We start from the raw sequence: 17,857 nt of genomic DNA on the forward strand, positions 1-17,857 counted from the left end.
TAAAATAAAATGCAGCATTTTGCATTTCTACATCCTCGTTGCTGTTGTTATCCCACTAACTTTTCACTGAATGAAATGGGTTCTAAATTAGTTCCCCTAAAAGTGGAAGTTGAAAACGGTACTGTAGGAATTTAAGATATCCTGCAAAGATGCGACAGCAAGCCTATCCATCAAACAAATGGAAACTGCTAATTGTTATTATATTAGCAGAAAACTCACAATCTTGCATATGAACTGTAAGATAACAGTAACACTTACCTTGATGACAAAAATATAAATGGAAGTGCTGAAGAGAACAAGGTGGACTGCATGCCGATGCATATAGTCTAGAGTTTAGCCTAAAAATGATGCAGTCCTGAATATAAAGCATTGATCTGCAAATTTAATCCATTGACAAATATCACGACCTAGCATTCCATTTCATTTGCAGTTTTTTCTTTTTGTCTCTTTCTTCTTTTTGCAGGGACAGAATTGGATCTATTCTGCTTGAATTTCTCGACCATAGTGCAAACCTGCATCACAAAGCGTAGATGCAAAACGATGGCACAGCAAAAATGTGAAAAGCCAAAAACTTTTCGAAATTTTTCGCGATGTAGAAAGTAGCAAGATGTTTGGCTGGTAAATGGACACACTTTTTTATCAAAAGCCCAAGTTGATTTTTCCAAAACAATGCAGCGTAATTTTTAGATGTAGACTCTTTGAAGGAACATCTACGAGCACGAAGATCAAGAAAGTAGCGATTCTACAAAGCAGCAACTTTACCTTCCTTACACCAGATGTCAATCCCAAACTTGAAAGGGCCTCGCCATCAACGTACTTCCAAGTTAATGTTGCACTCTCTTGCATTCTTTGCATAAACTTTTTCCCTCCTTAAAGCCAAACAGAAACCAAATGCATTTCAATTTAGGAAAAAAACTCGTCCACAAGAAATATTTGTCAGTTTTCGTGCTCCTTTTTCATGTTTGAGTTAGATTAGGGAGAAAAATGAGGGAGGAGGAAGAGCAACCAGTAAACAGACCTTTAAGATTCAAAATCAATAATTCTATGCACATCTTGAGACGAATGTGACTGAAGACATGGACATATTCTCCCACTTCTTCCCTTAAAACTATCTTACAGGACTTTCTAATGTCCAAACCCAACGACTGTTTCAAAAAATTATCAATTCTCTCTCTCCGTGAGGCCAAGTCAGTTTCTCCCTCCAATAGAACAGATGGGAATTCCCAGAGTCCGGCAAGCAACCCCTTATCTGGCCTTTTTATGAGAAGAAACCTACTGTCAGATTGAGATACATCCCCCTCCACAATCTCAACAACACTGACAGCAGAAAAATCACGGCGTTGTTTGGCCTTGACAACCTTCATTGGGTAGTCTGTTACTTGAACTGATTTGTCCTTAGTAGACAGCAATAGTGCATGACATTGATGTGATATTGGGCATGTGGCGCAGCTGGGGCCCGAAGGGGTGCATACTGTTGCACCAAGCTCCATGAGAGCCTGATTAAAATCACCAGGCCTAGAAGGATCAAGTAATCGGCCAGCTAGTTTCCTATGAAGTAGAAATGTAAAGCATGATAAGGAAAGACGTAAATGGCAAATTTAAACACAATTTTTTCGGTGGAGAAATATCCATGCCAAAAATGAGAGGAATCCTATAAAATTCTCATTGCACAGACCCAGATCAAGTATGCTATACTGTTTATGCTAAAAATAATAGAGCAAAACAATGCCAGAAAATGGCCTTCTAAAAACCAAAAATATAGGTTTTGCAAGTGTAGTTTTCCTTTTCCACTATAAACTAAAGGTGGAAACTATTTATGAGATCTAGTGATTTACTTAAGGAAATTGTCTACGTTACAATATCTTGTGGAGCAATAGTTTATTAAGTATTGTTAATTGGACAAATTTTGAAGAAAGAGTACAGTAAAACATCCTTTACATTCAAAAACTTTGGTGCTTATTTTTTAATGGAGATGGTTGCTGCATGCTTGAGAAATCCTTGTGGCATCCTATTTCTCGACTAATCAATTGATGTAAAACAATAAGATGTTAATAGTATATGAAAGTTTTACCAAAAATTCTTGACTGTTTTTGAGTCCTTTGGATTTGAAGACAAAGCCTTTAGCCTGGCAATCACTCTGATTACATTTCCATCAACCACCGGCACTGTCTAAATAGCAGGCATTTAATTTTTTGTAGTAACATAAGCTGATTGTGATTTAGACAAAACACTGCCTAAACTACCAACCTCATTAAATGCAATAGATGCGATTGCGCCAGCAGTGTAATCTCCAATTCCTTTGACCTTCCGAAGAGAAGAGACTGTTTTTGGGAACTCAGTTTTGTCTTCAACAATCATTTTGGCTCCCTAATAGCATAATAGAAATCATTAAGGCTACAAACAAATCTATCTCGGTAAAACTATCTTCAATAACGAATTATCTGAAGTCCCTTTAATCAAAGAAGCAAAATTCCATTGCATCCCCCCCCCCCCCCCACAAGAAAAAGAAATTAGAATTTCATCCATAGGGCATTTGAAAAACCTTGTTAATACCGAAGAGTTTTGGAAAGAGATACCTGCACAACATACCCAAAGAAACTAATGTCTGAAGAGTTCTTGAATATAAGAAAAGGGGAAGAGTGGAAAACACATAGTTACTCATGGTAGCAGCAGCCGGATTCTTAATGAAAAAACAGTTGCAATTACAGGTATTGCAGAAATGTAATATGTGATCCAATGGGCATTAGTTACTGGAAGTCTTCAGTAACTTCTAGGAATGAAAATTAAGATACATTTTTTAATCGTATATACCATATACCATTTAAAAGATGCACCATTATCCAATTACAGCAAGCTCATTTTTTCTCACAAAGTCAAAGGTGTTTGAATTATGAAACAAAATTGAGAGAAAGATTATTTACTTTGAACATCATCTCAAATTATTTACGTCCTGTATGAATAAATCAATATATCGACCACAATTCAGGTAGCATAAATCCAAGAACAGCACACCAAAAGACATAACAAGTACAACGACCGTGAGGGAGAGAAAAAGAAAGAAAGCAAGCATACCTCGAGCAAAAATCGAGCCCGTCTATAATAACCCAAGCCTGCCCACAACTCATTGACCTCCTGCTCGTATCACATAGCCATCAGAAACTCCCGAACAATCAAATAAGATGATTAAAAATATTCAGTATCTACAAAAAGATATAAAATTTCAAACCTCAATATCAGCCTTCGCGAGGTGATGAATAGTAGGCCATTTTTCCATCCACCGATTGTAATAATCAATGACAGTCTGAACCCTCGTTTGCTGAAGCATCACTTCAGACACCCAAACCGCGTACGCCATCCTTTCTCTCTCTTCAACACTAACACCATCATTATCACCATTTTTGCTTATTCTTCTCCAAGGAAGGTCTCTTTTATTTTCATCGTACCATTTTAGTAAAGAAGCCCTAATTTCTGGAATTTCCTTTTTGCTGAAATTAATGTCCTCCATATCGCCTAATGTGTTGGGTTCTGCCTTTGATTTCGCTTGTCTACAGCTTTTCATTGTAGGGCTCTCGGTGGCTTCTTCTTTCGTGGATACGGTAGTCGGCGGCGGCGAACTACGGCGCATTGATGGGAGATTGGGCGGAGAGTGTCCTTTTCCCGCTAAATAAGAAGTTTTGAAGTTCGAATGGGCAATCATGCTCGTAAAAATAATTTAGGGGGGTGTTTGTATTATATAATAATAATTGATGTTGAAATATGTGATTAAAAAAGAAAAAATATTTTGATTTACGTGTAATATTATTTTAATAAATAATATTTAGTTAAAAATGAATATTGTAAAAAAAATAATGAATTAGAATGGTGAAAAACAAAGCATTAGACATGACTTTTCGAACTATTACTAGAAATTTAAATAATAATAAAATACTCTACATAATTTTATTTTATTTTATTTATGTCAAAACAAGTCAAAGTTGACTTGATCGTGGATATGATATTTACCATAGACACATGTCACATTTCAATTGTAAATAGATGGATACAAATGATGACCCCCTAATTTCAACTCCACGCCACTTTAACAAATATCGACTGAACTTCCTTTTGCTTCTAGAATCATCAGTAGGTAGGCAAAATTATCGAATTATTTGGATTTTGATTCAACCCTTTGACCCTTTTCCTTATTCAGGTCAATGGGCAACTCGATTTTAAATCATTGGATTATATTAAATACAAATTTGATAATATTTAATTATTTAAAAAAATATTAATACTAAACTCTAAACTACAATTTCCAAATCATTTTTATATGACAACAAAAACCTGCAAACATGTTCGATTTGCTGAACTGAACAAAACTAGACATGATTAATAAATAGAAGACATCGAAGCAAATTTTCTCAGTTGTCTTGTCTCGTACAAAATATGGCAACATCCACAACCTCCTTAAGAATATCGTTTTACAAACCAAACCTCGTGTGCAATAGTTTCTTCCTCATGAGTTATTAGCAGGTGGAGCCTCAAAGGGTCGTAGTCTCGTTATGCCCCAATTGGCCTATCTGTATTACTGAAGTAGAACTACCTTGAGACGGATCACCTTGAGCAGCAGAGCCACCAAGTGCAGCCGCATTCAACCCTCTCTTCTTCTTCACCTTCTGCGCCCAACCAACAAGGCCAACTTGCACGTGCTCGTCAAATATAGATTTCTTGAAATGCGTTCCCATCTACATTTCCCGGACCAAGAACGACACATTTCCATGTAAAATTTATTGAGTAAAACGAAATATCCAAGGAAACGAAGAACGATTACCTGTGTAACGAGAGCATAGAGTGGTAACGTGCTGTAGCTGCAAACTACCTGAATAAATACACTGAATGACACGGAAGAGTCACACTATTGCTTTCAAAATAAGTTACATTTTTTCTTGAAAGTGAGATTAGGATTACGTTTTCTCTTTGTTTCTAAGCTTAACCAGTTACCTTATATGCTCAAAACAGTATTTATGAAATCAAGAGCAATGACATTCTTCTCAAAAGCTGTTAAAGAGATAGAGGTTACAGTAGATTTACCCAATGATAAGTCGAGGAACAATATATCGAACATGTCCCATAATGCAAGAGTCGAAACCATATTGAGCCTGTAGGTGACATAAAAATAGGTTTTAATTGATGGGAAAAAGGTTATTTCATTTACAAAGACAATTTCATGAATTCAGTTACCCATATCCAGAAGAAGAATGCTATTTCGAAAGCATTTTGGAAGAGAATGAAGTGAATCAAGAAAAGAACGACGTGGGGTCGATGGAACCAAAAATGATTGTCCGAAGGTTGCACAACCAATTCGCCCTCAATGGCCACATGTTTCTCAGCAACCTCGTGGGCTAACTGGATAATCACATGCTCCAACTTGGTGCCAACAGCAAGTAGAAGCTGAAAATTAAATTATTGAACATATGAATTACAGGCGCAAATTATCTGTTCGGTGTAAGACAGACGGTGCAAAATCACACAAAGCAGACAATGCATAAGAGTACAGCTTGGGTCATTACAACTGCTATATTCAACCTTGTATACATTTAATTAATGAAAAGAACAGGCAAGGTGTACAGGCAGCTCTTGTTCCCTGACCTGCTGGAGCACATCCCGCGATTTACCTCCCTCACAAAGCTCTGGGGCCGAGACAGTGGGGGACCCTTAAGGTTGGAGTTCAACCTTTTTAATTAATGAAAAGAACAAATATTTTAAGCCAAATAATCAATTCTCAAGCTACTATAAAGTTATATGGGTCCAGAACATGAACTAACTGTACACTATCCAAGTACGAAAAAATTGGACCTCTTGCAATTATACAAATAACTTTTTTAATTCATCATTAACGGAAGATTAATGTAAGTGGGGTATCATTTTCATCGTGACTTTAAAAAAAAAATGCACAGTAAGAAGGGCAGAGAGATTAATCAGGCAAAAGTTTGGCGGATACTCACAAAAAAAGGAAAGAATGCGATCCAAAAATATGTATGCCAACCTGCACCAAAAATATAAATAGAAAAATTCAGTCGGGCATAGTTCGCTACTACGTTGCACCGCCAGAGCAGAAATAAAATTACTGGGAAACATTGCCAGAATGGAGAGGTCGTACCGTTGATATTCAACAACAAGAAGATGACGACAAATGCCCACAAGTACCAACTGCAATTGATAAAAGCAGATATTAACCCATTTTAAGCAGAAGCAGTTAGTATTGTTCTACGGATGAGAAAGATATGAACTTGAGGATTTCGAGAGTAAAAAACTACTGATTCTCCTAAATTATCACTTACCTGATCCCAACGACCTTTTTAAAGTCATCTTCTAGAGCACGTATCATGTACCTGTGAAAATTAAACTTTGGGCTTCCTCTGCAATGTGTCTGTGGCAAGGGACAAGTTCGACATTTGTCGTATATCACTTATATAGAAAAATGCAGAAGAATAATAAAGTGAATTCAAGCTCGCAGATAAACATCATGTTTTGCTTAGCTTAAAGGTAAGTAAAAGTTACTTCCAAGTAAATTTCAGTTTCCAAACAAGATTGGATAAGTTACTTCTTTATACATTTTAAATAAAAAAAAAAAAAAGTTACTCATTTCCAATTTTGACCAATAAAAAATTGTTTATTTTAAAATTTACTTATATACTTATAGACGTTGGGAAAAACATGACAAATACATTAAGCACTTACCATAATGAAACCCAAACGGAGTGCTACATAGTCTAACTTGGTGACAGATCCATAAAATTGCTTTAAAAAAGAATGCTGAAAAAGTTATTGAAGAGTGATCAGCCACTGAACTCGGGAAAAGGAAAATGATCAACAAATGAGTTGATGATTCTACATATGTGTATCGCATCAACTTGCATTTTGTTCTAATTACTGATATTGGGTATGAAAGGAAAATGCAATGTATATTCCAATAAAGGACAGATTTAAACCTACCACCCAACTCAACAGGGCTGAATGTCTACCCATGCCCAAAAATCTCTTCTTGATGAAATCATGTTGCTGAACATCGGTAACCCTTGGCATAAGAACTGCACATCCATCATATATGTAATTATGACATGCACTGGAAGAAAATTAATGTATAATGCTACCAGCAGATCCTCTTTATACAGTCATCAAATCATAAAATAAAACGATCATGAAAGATTGTATGATAGAAGCTAGATCTAGTATTAATTTAAGTACGGGTTTAGATAACCTCCTTCTAATGTACATCATCGCTCTTATGAGAAGCGACATACTACAGACAAGATACTTCAGGCCAAAAAAAAAATTTTAAAAATGACAAAAAATCTTAGTCTGAAGTTTCAAAAGTGGTGAATTCGTACCTTGTTGAGTATCATAATTAACTTTAGCAATAGAGTCCTCCCAACGCTTCCATTGACGAATCTACGTTAAAATTGAAAATTACATGGAGAAGATGGAAAGGATAAACTGTCGTGTGCTAAGGATAAGCAACTTAAACCTCACCTGGGCCCCTCCAAATACAACAGTGAGAACAGAAAATGTCACGTGCACAATCGCAAGGACAAAGATAAAGATGTGTAGATGATGTAATGCTTCAAGAGATAACAGTGGGACCTTGTGCTGTAGACAAAGAAAATGAAAACTATTCAACATTTATGTTAATTCCCAAGTATTAGCATGCAAAGAACATACACATCCTGTGACCATCGTATCACAAATTAATGGAGTAGGCCAAAAATGATTAACAAGTGAACAGAAAAGGAAAAATTACACCATGTGACGCTAGGTTGAGAATGTTTGACGGGCTATAAATTGTTGGGAGTGTGTTGATTTCTGCAAAGTTCCTACACTTGCCCATAGAATGACTTCATATTTTGTTGCCAGTACCACCATTTAGAACATGTTTACCTCCAAAAGGGAAGAGCAAGGGGGTGAGAGAAGTGACGCGTCTCAAATGCAAGACCGCTAGGGAGAGTGGCTCTAGGTGTAGAAAGGGTCAGGTAGCACAGAAGGGAGAGTTGGCCGAGTTGAAAGCCTGGTTGCATGTGACTGAGTGGGGAGAGGGGGGCGAAGAGATCCGCAACTTTCACTTTGATCTTCGACTTGAACTTTCACTGCAAAATTGCACTTTTTTTTTCGTCTTTCTTTTTCTAGTAAGATTTCAATATCATCCTTCGTGAATCTTTAATCCCCATGTTCGTCATGCTATGAATATAGGTAGGCAAATTACGCCATTTCTTTTGAAGGGTAACGTTCATCTGATATAATTCACTTTCACTTCGAAAGCATCTTTTGAAATCGTTTTCCCACTTTTTTGTTCTTATCCATCAATCGAAGAATTTTCAGAATTCAAAAGAATTTCTGACGTCCGCTTTCCTCCAAAAGATATTTATAGCAAGCAGCACTACTACTAATTCCCGTTCGATAGGTTCCCATTCGGGGGCTTCAATCAGCATTTCGTCCCATGCATCGGGAATTGGTCAAAATCAACTGCTTCTTAAGCTTTTGAATTTTGTTTTTTTTTTGGTGATAAGTAATTCAATACATACTTTATATTTATTTACAAGATTTCTAAGCTTAGCCAAACATGCTCTTGAAAACGTAATTCAAGCCTTTGGGAAAAAAATTCCCTGTGCTAGCCAACTTTTTTCCTTCAAATACAGTAATAGTAAATCCCTGTAACCATATTGCTTCTAGCCATCCTAGAATGGCTAAGATGCGTGAACTATGCACAGATATAAACCAGATCCAAGAAACAACTTATTGACTTCTTGTGCCAATCCAAGATTCCCAGGTAACCATAGTAACAGAATAAGCTTTATAGTTTCAAAAGGATCCATGCGACAGCTTATTGACTTCTCATGCCAATCCAAGATTCCCAAGTAACCACAGTAACAGAATAAGCCTTCTAGTTCCAAAAAGATAGACACTGCATATGACTGGCTCAGAGTAGCTCATTTTTCAATGAAGAAGAAAGTGAAAATCGAACATCCAAAAAGTAACTGATCAAAATAAATTTAACCTTCAAGTAGTTTGGATATTTTTCCTATCAAAGAACTTGATATGGACCCATAACTATAGATAGATGCTCTCAACAGTAACAAATAGATATAAGTGTGCATAATATTTATGCAAATTGAAAAGGAAAAGTATCTCTATCCACAGATATCATGAAACGGGGACGAACTTGAATTCTTCCACAGGGCCCCCAGAAAAATGGAATAAATGTTCATACGATACTTCTAGCTCAGAATATATCTTTCCAATCAAAGAAGTTGATGTGTACATATACTATAACACATAGACACATGGTTTCAACACTAATAGATAGATCGTTTACATAATTTAAATTTAACTTTTAAAAGGTAAAGAATCTCTTCAAAGATTATCATGAAACGCAAAACTGAATTCTTCCACTGGAAAATCGAAATAAATGTTCATATGATTACCTTTGCAATGCAGTAACCTACGCCAGCTGATGCTTCGGCTAGCAATCGCCGATGATGCGCACTTGCCTCTGGACTCGTTGGAGAGGATCCTTCTCCATTAGAAGATGATTCCGAAGGCAGCGAGCACGGGAGAAGATGTTTCATTATGTCATCAGGCACGCAGATCTTGACTAGACGGCCTTGAAACACGGTCATCATCAGTGATATAAACCCCAACAGCATCAACTCTACATTCACACAAAAATCATTCACCGGTTCATAGACTCATAGTTGCAATTAATCTATCAATCATCGTATTGGAAAAAGAAAGCGCAAATAACATTTTATATAAACCCATTTCAAAATTTACATTTAAGATCACAGATTTCCGCCCGCTCGTACACTTTCTAAGATAAAGTGAAAGATAAAAAGAACCTTCTTTGACTTTCAGTAAAGCTTCGTAGAGGGACTTCTGGTTCTTCTTTTTCAAATACTACAAAAAATTTCAGTAAATTGTGAATACTATTAGCCAAACTACAACATGAAAAGTAAAACAAAAATCAAAACATTAAAAAAAAAAAAATTCAACTCGCACAGTGTTTGGTTTGCCCGTGTGTGTGCGAGAGACAGAAATGCTCAACAACCTTGCCGGCATAGTGGAGGAGGCGCTCGGCAGCGAGGGAGATGCCGACGATGACGGTACATACGGCGGACACCACCCAAGTTGGAGTGAACTCTAACGTCGTCCCTTCCTCCTCTCCACCCCCACTCATTCTTTCAAATTCTTTAAGAATCACAAACCCACCTTGCAAATGTGAAGTCTTCCTTTAAACAATCAAATTATCTTTCTTTATTCATGAACTCGGAGCAGTATCGTCCAGTGGTCGTGGTGACAGGTGAAATGGCACACAGGAACAAGAAAAAGACAATTTAACGGGGAAAATGACAGCAGTAACTAGCTTTTGTTTGGATTAGAAATGCGAATCCTGGAGCTCATGTTTGTCACTTACGTTCTATAACATTATTTTTTTTACAATATTCATTTTTAACTACACATTTTTGTTAAATTAATATTATACATAAATTAAAAACTTTTCCTTTTTTTAACCAAACACTCTTCATCAATCTACTATTTCATACTACATTTTGAAAAATTAAAGGAGTTCAAACACACTTGTAGGTGTATGAGAACAAATTTGAAGCGTTAATCACTCTTCGACAACAACTTTATGACCATCCAACTTTATATGGCGTTTCACCATGGATACCTAACTTTTCTTCATCTTTTTCACTAATTTTAAAAAAGGTAAATAGTATCTTTACATTATAATATTTTTTTAAATAAGTTCTTTTTATTTGAAAAAAAAAAAGTGTGTGTGTATATATAATTCAAAATTACCATTTTACCTCTTTGAAATTTAATAAAAAATAGTGAAAAAAGTTGAATAATCATGGTAAAATATTATATAAAATTTGGTGGTTGTCACGAAACATTATATGAAATATGATAGTTATGATAAAATAAAATCAAATTGGATTTATAGTGATACTAAATATAAAGTTTGATGGTCATGGTGAAACAAAATCAAATTAAGTGACCATGATGACACTAAATATAAAATTGAGGTGATCATTAGTGATTTAACCCTCAAATTTACAAAGGCTTGTGATTTTTCATTTGAGGTTTCATTAATATAACCGTTTAAATCACAATAATTCAGGTGTGTTTGGTATGATGGATGCAAAATAAATTGTAATATTTTTAAAATTTGTTAGTTTTGCTTCGAATTTTTCAATAATGATGAAAAAAACGCAGATGGCTGATTGAATTCACGATGGTAATATCTCGAAAGTCGTTAATAGACTATGTGACATATGATTGAGCTACGTATTTATATGCATGCACGAGTTTTAGCCTCATATGAGTATGATTTGAATTGGTTTTGTAGAGAAATATGGACAATAATTCTATTTTACGTGTCACTTCACAGTATTATACAATTTATAAAGGATTTCCTTAATAAATTGAATGGTTAAAAGCAAATTCTTCAATTGACTCAATTACGTTGTGGAATTCTATTATCTATCAATGTTTAAAAAATGATCAAACATTGATCGTAAAGGATAAATGATTAATAGTCAAATATCAAACCGGAAGTTATATTTATAATTAAAAGAAAAAATATACAATTAAAATTTTAGTTTTGAGACTTTTTAACGAGTTTTAATTTTAATTTGAGAAAATATATTTCCGTTTTTATTTTCGACTCTTTTTTTTTTTTAATAATAATAATCGTTTTTTGTTATGCCAAACGCTGCCCAGTGAGTCATCTCATTGATCTTGTCAAGCTTTTGGCACGAAATGAACCACACCAATAATCAAACAAAAACCGGTGCCGAATATCACGGGTTGGCCCATTGATGTTTGAGGATAAAATTGCATTTATACGTAATTTTCAATTTGACTTAACCAATTTAGATACTTTTTATTGGATGGTGAAAAGTTTGAAGACGTTCAAAACTATTTCAAACGTCCGTTAAAGATGAGTCATCGTGGAATTTAATAGTGCGGCAATTGAAGTTATCGGAAAGTTCAACATCACGTGAATTTTTACTATCTTCCATTTGGCAATCTTATAAAATAATTTATAAAAGAGAAATAATAGTGGGTCCAACGAAATGTATAAATAATAAGTAAATATTAATTATGTTTGTGTGATCAAAATTGATATTTAACTTTAATTTTATTTATAAATCATTTATAAACTGGTTGCCAAGCGAAACCTCCGTAAGAACTTTGTCATTGTTTGATTGTGATTAAAATCAAATTTTTAGTAAATTTTGATATAAAAAAAATTTAATAAAATGTGTGGTTAAAAAGTTGTGGATCTCATAAAATATATATAATTAAAATTAATTATCGATTTTAATTTAGATTAAAATCTGAATTATAATTTCTTCCAAATTAGAGCTATATTTATTTCATTATATTAAAAGTGAAATTCACCTTAAATGATAGGACCGTGGTATATGTACACGGCACGGGCGTTTACAATCCCTTCACAAGAGGGGAGCTGCATTTTTATTTTTTTTATTGGGTGCGGATCCCCTCTTGTGAAGGATGTGTATACGAGCATCTAACCCGTGGACAAATAACAAATTTCTAAATAATAAAATAGAAGTCAAGCTTTCACTTCCTAAAACAGTAAAACCTTTTGGAATTTAGACTGTGGCTTAAAAATTGAAAAAGAATGACTTTTAGACCCAAAAAGTTAAGTTGACTTTAAACAGGAAACAGGGTAGGATCCATCATATCTTGACATAGGCAACTTTTTCAAATTTCAATAATTATTTTCACAAACAAACAATAAAATAAAATGAAAAGGGTTAAAAGTTTAAGGCTTTAAGCTGGCTTCTGAGTTGTGACTGGATTTGATGAATAACTCCCTTGTACAGGGGAATTGTTCATAGGCACCTTATAGATGTTGTGTTGATAGCACCTGTATGGTGTCCTTTTTTGTGTTTTTGATCAAGGATGAATGAGAATCTGCCAAGTAAAAGCTTATAAGAATTCTATGAACTATTTCCTTTAAAACCAATCAAAACTCCGATTTGATTGTATCCCTCTACTATTAAAAGAGGGAATGTGCAAGTTACTATTCATTTGTGAAGTATTTTGTATTTTCATTTTACCCGTATTCATCCTACACCATTCCTACTTTACCCTCCAAATCTAACACTATTTTACCATCTCCAACTCGAGGGTTCAATGGTCTTGATACAAAATATGGCATTGCTAATTGCTTTCACGCTTGAATCCAAAGTCTATCACTTATTTTACTGAATATTTACTGTTTATAGCCTCCTTTGTTGACTAGAAAAATCACAAATTTTATTTTTTCTTCAGTCTTCCCCTTTCATTTGCCTTCAACCTATCATCTTTCTCTCTCCTTTGGAAAATAATCGGAGCTCCATTTCATTATCTCTCATCTTTTATTTACATCTAATTTCACAAAGGGGTGCTATCAGTTAATATTTATTTCATATCGATTTCTGAAAATCAAATCCTGATGGGGAGGAGGAAGGAGCGTTGAATCGAATTCCACACACCATCTCTTCTAACAAAAAACTTGAATCCGTCATGGCATTGGCGTGTTGCCCTTCATGGAAGCAGTAATCGATATGTTTTTTCTTTATCCATTACATGCATATATTAAGCGTGTAAAAATATTTTTCCCCTTTTTTGAAACTTAACTCTCGTTATTGGTTCCTGAAATTGTTGTTATTTATATTCATGGTCTAATTTTCATTTATTGTCCTGAATATTTATTAAGGATTTTATTACCTTAAACAAATTGTATATGGATTAAATGTTCTATGACTGTGCGTTATTCCAATTATTTTTTCCCAGTCTTTTATATTTTCTTTTTTCTTTTAAATTCTATCCAGCTTTAATTTTGAGAAAATTGCAGTCGAAGTACCAAACCTTTCGTTTATTAGCAGACTTTGGCCAAACCTTTAGTTTGTGCCACCCACAGTCTCAAACCTTTCAAAAATATGTACCGGATGTTCAAATGGATGGAAACCGTCCGTTTGATCGTCAAAATTTGACCAATTTGAAAAAAGGGTAAAGTGGTAATTTATATTTTTCCTTAATATTAATAATTAAAATAATTAATAATAACAATAGAAAAGTAAAAACAAAATAAATAAAAATCAAAGAAAAGAAAAGAAAGGGAATACTGTTCATCTTCATCCCTGCCCCACCCCCTTACTCAAAACCCAAAACCAGAATACCCCATGGCCACCATCACCGATTCACCTAGCCCACCCACACCGTCGTCGGAAAAATTAGCTATCAAATCTGGACACTACAAATCTGGAGACACCCAACCCTAGTTGAAAAGTAAATTTTGAAACAGCTATCAAAACTTCATCCAATCCCAAACTTAAGTCTCAAATCGTCAAACACGGAAGTCAAGCTTTTTATGCAATAGAAGTCAAGCTTCTGTGAACTGAGTTCGAACTCAGTTACCTTATCCAAAAAAAAGAGTTCGAACTAAGTTCTTTACCGATAATAGAGACAGTGTTTAGGGAAGAAATGTTGTATAGGTGGTCATTTCTAGATTTGGGTTTATGTTATTTGGAGTAGATGTTATTGCGACAATGATGGTGGGTGATTTGCAGGTGTGACGGTGTGTTGGTGACTAGGTGATTCGATTTTTGGTTTTCATTTGCCGTAGGGATGAGTTTTGTTGGTTTGATTTTCGCTGCTGCGGATGGAAGGTGACAGTGGTAAGCGGGAGTGCTGTGGCGACGGTTGTGGCAATTTTCGATGGATGTAATACTGGAGAAGACGAGCTGCTTTGGTGTGGGGATGGTGTGCCGGTGGCAGACTCGTTTCTACTGCCCGTCAGTTTGATTTCAGGGTGGGGTGGGGTGGAGTGGGGTGGTGTTAGGAAGATGACCGGTTTTCGTTTGGTTTTTAATTTTTTTTTTCAATTTTCTCTTTTTTTCTTAGATTTTTTATTTTTTGATTTTTTTTCAATGTATTTAATATGGTAATTATCAAGTTACCATTTTATCCTTTCCAATTTAGTCAAAATTGGTCAAATTTTGACTTTTCTAGTCAACTAACGGTCAAACGGACGGTTTCCACCCATTTGAACCTCCGGTGCATATTTTTGAAAGGTTTGAGACTGTGGGTGGCACAAACTAAAGGTTTGGACAAAGTCTGCTAATAAACGAAAGATTTGGTACCTCGGCTGCAATTTTCCCTTTAATTTTTTATCAAGATAGGATGTGCATTTCTTAGGCTATGCATTAATTTCATGAATTTATTGACCACAAGATTATCATTTTTCTCTTGTAGATATTAAAGGTTATAACTTTATTGGTTTGTTTATAATGTTATAAATTTTTCTTAGTTTCTGTAATTGGAATTTTTTTTTTTTTTTGAACTTCATATAAAACTTTTTATTTTATATGTAAAAGCCAATTATTAGATTCTTTTATTCTTTTTACATTAGCTATGAGCAATTTTTACAGGAAAGGAAGTTTTTGTAGGTATATCTAGATAAATCATGTTGAAAAGATGTCCTGCATTGATTAATGTTTTTAGTTTTTCACATTTTGGGACTATGTCCTACAATAAGAACGGGGGAATCCTAGAAGCTGCCTCTAGGCTTTGTCCTTTTGGACAAGATAGTGCTACTAGTGGAGAGTCTATGTTTATTAAATTGTAGAAAGTCCTAGGTGTGTTTTCTTTTTTTAAACATTTGATGTAAAAGCTAATTTTTTTAAAGAGGAACACACATCCTTATTTAAATCTATGATTTTCTTAAATAATGAGTTAGCAATTTAACCTTAACCCAATTGGACTATGGGATTAAATCATTATTGCATTCACACATATTTCAGTATTCTATGTTTTTGAAGGTCTTTGATGTGATGAGAAAACAAGAGCAAATGTTGCTAGTGGAATTGGCAGCGGAGAAGACTAATTTTGGGGCCATTGAAGCTCATGGTGATATATTGAGTGTTTAGTTTGATAAATTTAGTCAATCATTCATAAATGTTGTTAATTTTTAGTACATCATTCGCATTTGGTCTCTCTCTCTCTCTCTCGTACACACACACACACACACACCACACACATGCAAACACAGTTCATAATCTTGTGGTAGGAAGATTATCCAAATAGGTAGTCTGTTTTCCTTAAAAATTGGTTTGTTGACATTTTATTTTTGTTTAAATGGTTAATAAATATTGAGTTTTTGACTCACTTTAGGCCTTTGTTTATTTATTTATTTTTCTTGGAGAGAAAAAAGAAAAAAAAATGTAAGTTGTGATTAGTAAATCTCTGTCTTTGCATAAAGAAATTTATTTCAGATATACAAAAAGAGTTTATCTTGTGGGGATCTTTTTTTTTTTTTTTTTTTTTGAAGATCGCTGGATTACTTAGGTATATGTTTATTGCCACCTATTTGCATTAGTGCTTTAATGGTAGAATTGGCTACACACATTATGTTTGGGTGATAGAAATATTTTTTTGATCAAGAGAATAAATGCTTGAAGTGTGAAATTTTTTTTATGTGACTCGACTAGAACTTTATGTATTCATTGTCACCCATCATGTGTGCTTGTATCTGCAGGATAAGCTGCAAAAATGGGTAAAAGACTATAGGAATCTGTATCAATAAGCTAAAGTGCAAATGCTAAGGTACGGAAACAAGTTAGCTCGAAAATGAATGTAGGTTTCAAAATTCAATCTTCTTCTACCACATTCTGAAATTAAGTGTTTAGCATGTGCGATGTGAATTTGGGAAGCTTAATTTCAGTTGAGTGGAAGCATGAGTGTTTTACATTGAAATGCTTTGCCTGAGTACAAGTTCAGTTCTTAAACTAACGAAAAACAGACGATTTCTTGTTGTGACCTACGCAATATATTCATTTTTATTTCATTGACATCCTTTTTCTTTCTCCAAAGTAAAATACTTTGTGCAAGAACTTCATCTTTGCAAAGACGACGAAGAATTCAAGAACTTGATGCAGTTTTATATACCTATCATCCTCTGTTCAAACATGTGTATCTCTCAATTATTAATATTTAACACGCTAACATTACCTTCAAAGAAACACAACTTGTGCTTTGCATGGGCAAAAAAACTAGTATCGTTATAAACTGTAATTTTCAGTAGCCCCAATTGCCAGAACATGACATTGGAATGTCAACCTAATTTATGAATTATTTATTTAGATCAAATAAGAGTTGAGCCTCATTTTTTGGCTAAGAATGCATTTTAAATTAATACATTGATGAAAAATGTTTGATTAAAAAATATGTGGTTAAAAAGAAAAGAGAGAAAAAAGATATTTTGAAAATAATGATAATCAAACAAGGACTTAAAATCAATAATTTAGTGAGGAGTTAGAGATTTATTCTCTTAGAATTTTTACAATCGTTTAATTACGTTAAAATTCACATTGAGAAATGGTGATTTTACTTGGCCTTCGTTTGGTAGAGAATTTATGACAATTTTTTTTTTTTTTTTTTTTGTGAATGTATGGTTAAAAAGTCAAAAAATATTTATAGGAGAATGTGATAAATGATTTTTTTTTTTTTAAATGTATAGTTCAAAATAAGTGCGGAAGAAAAGTTATTATCAAAGGATTAAAATGAAAAAAGAACGTAGGGCATGTTCGATAGAGGTGGGAAGTCCACGAAAAATGGAATTTAAATTCCATTTCTCACTTTCGCCATATTTGATGCCAATTTTTTTTCATGGAATTGGTTTTCCACCCACCCTTGCTATGTCAACATTTTTCTTGTTTTCCTTAAATTTTAATTCTCACCTTATACTAATCAAATACAATAATTGACAATTCTCAATAAAATAATTTTTAGGCAATTTAATTCC

General features: G+C 34.2%; 2 protein-coding genes across 8 annotated transcripts; both read right to left on the minus strand.

The window, feature by feature from the left end:
- Positions 1-6: 6 nt before the first annotated feature.
- LOC111393717 (adenine DNA glycosylase) lies at positions 7-3,708 on the minus strand. 4 transcript variants are annotated; one of them, XR_002702486.1, is made up of 8 exons: positions 3,227-3,708; positions 3,073-3,132; positions 2,248-2,367; positions 2,072-2,169; positions 1,019-1,548; positions 763-869; positions 259-512; positions 7-141 (listed from the first exon to the last, which is right to left on the minus strand). XR_002702486.1 is itself a non-coding variant. In XM_023019393.1 (7 exons), exons 1-7 carry the CDS (start codon positions 3,695-3,697, stop codon positions 408-410), a joined length of 1,491 nt encoding a protein of 496 aa, XP_022875161.1. In that variant the 5' UTR covers positions 3,698-3,708; the 3' UTR covers positions 178-407. The 4 variants fall into 4 exon arrangements, 2 of the variants coding, with proteins under 2 accessions (XP_022875161.1, XP_022875160.1); XR_002702487.1 differs by having other exon boundaries at positions 7-163; XM_023019393.1 differs by lacking the exon at positions 7-141 and having other exon boundaries at positions 178-512.
- A 573-nt stretch (positions 3,709-4,281) lies between these two features.
- On the minus strand, positions 4,282-10,354 carry LOC111393718 (MLO-like protein 1). 4 transcript variants are annotated; one of them, XM_023019394.1, is made up of 14 exons: positions 10,082-10,354; positions 9,873-9,930; positions 9,459-9,685; positions 7,513-7,629; positions 7,371-7,431; positions 6,976-7,070; positions 6,721-6,795; positions 6,321-6,409; positions 6,140-6,189; positions 5,985-6,025; positions 5,221-5,430; positions 5,071-5,138; positions 4,811-4,871; positions 4,282-4,724 (listed from the first exon to the last, which is right to left on the minus strand). In XM_023019394.1, exons 1-14 carry the CDS (start codon positions 10,208-10,210, stop codon positions 4,521-4,523), a joined length of 1,485 nt encoding a protein of 494 aa, XP_022875162.1. In that variant the 5' UTR covers positions 10,211-10,354; the 3' UTR covers positions 4,282-4,520. The 4 variants fall into 4 exon arrangements, with proteins under 4 accessions (XP_022875162.1, XP_022875163.1, XP_022875164.1 ...); XM_023019395.1 differs by having other exon boundaries at positions 10,033-10,354; XM_023019396.1 differs by lacking the exon at positions 6,721-6,795 and having other exon boundaries at positions 10,082-10,304.
- Between the last annotated feature and the right edge of the window lie 7,503 nt (positions 10,355-17,857).

Source organism: Olea europaea, chromosome 4, assembly GCF_002742605.1.
Source record: "Olea europaea var. sylvestris chromosome 4, O_europaea_v1, whole genome shotgun sequence".
NCBI lineage: Eukaryota > Viridiplantae > Streptophyta > Magnoliopsida > Lamiales > Oleaceae > Olea > Olea europaea.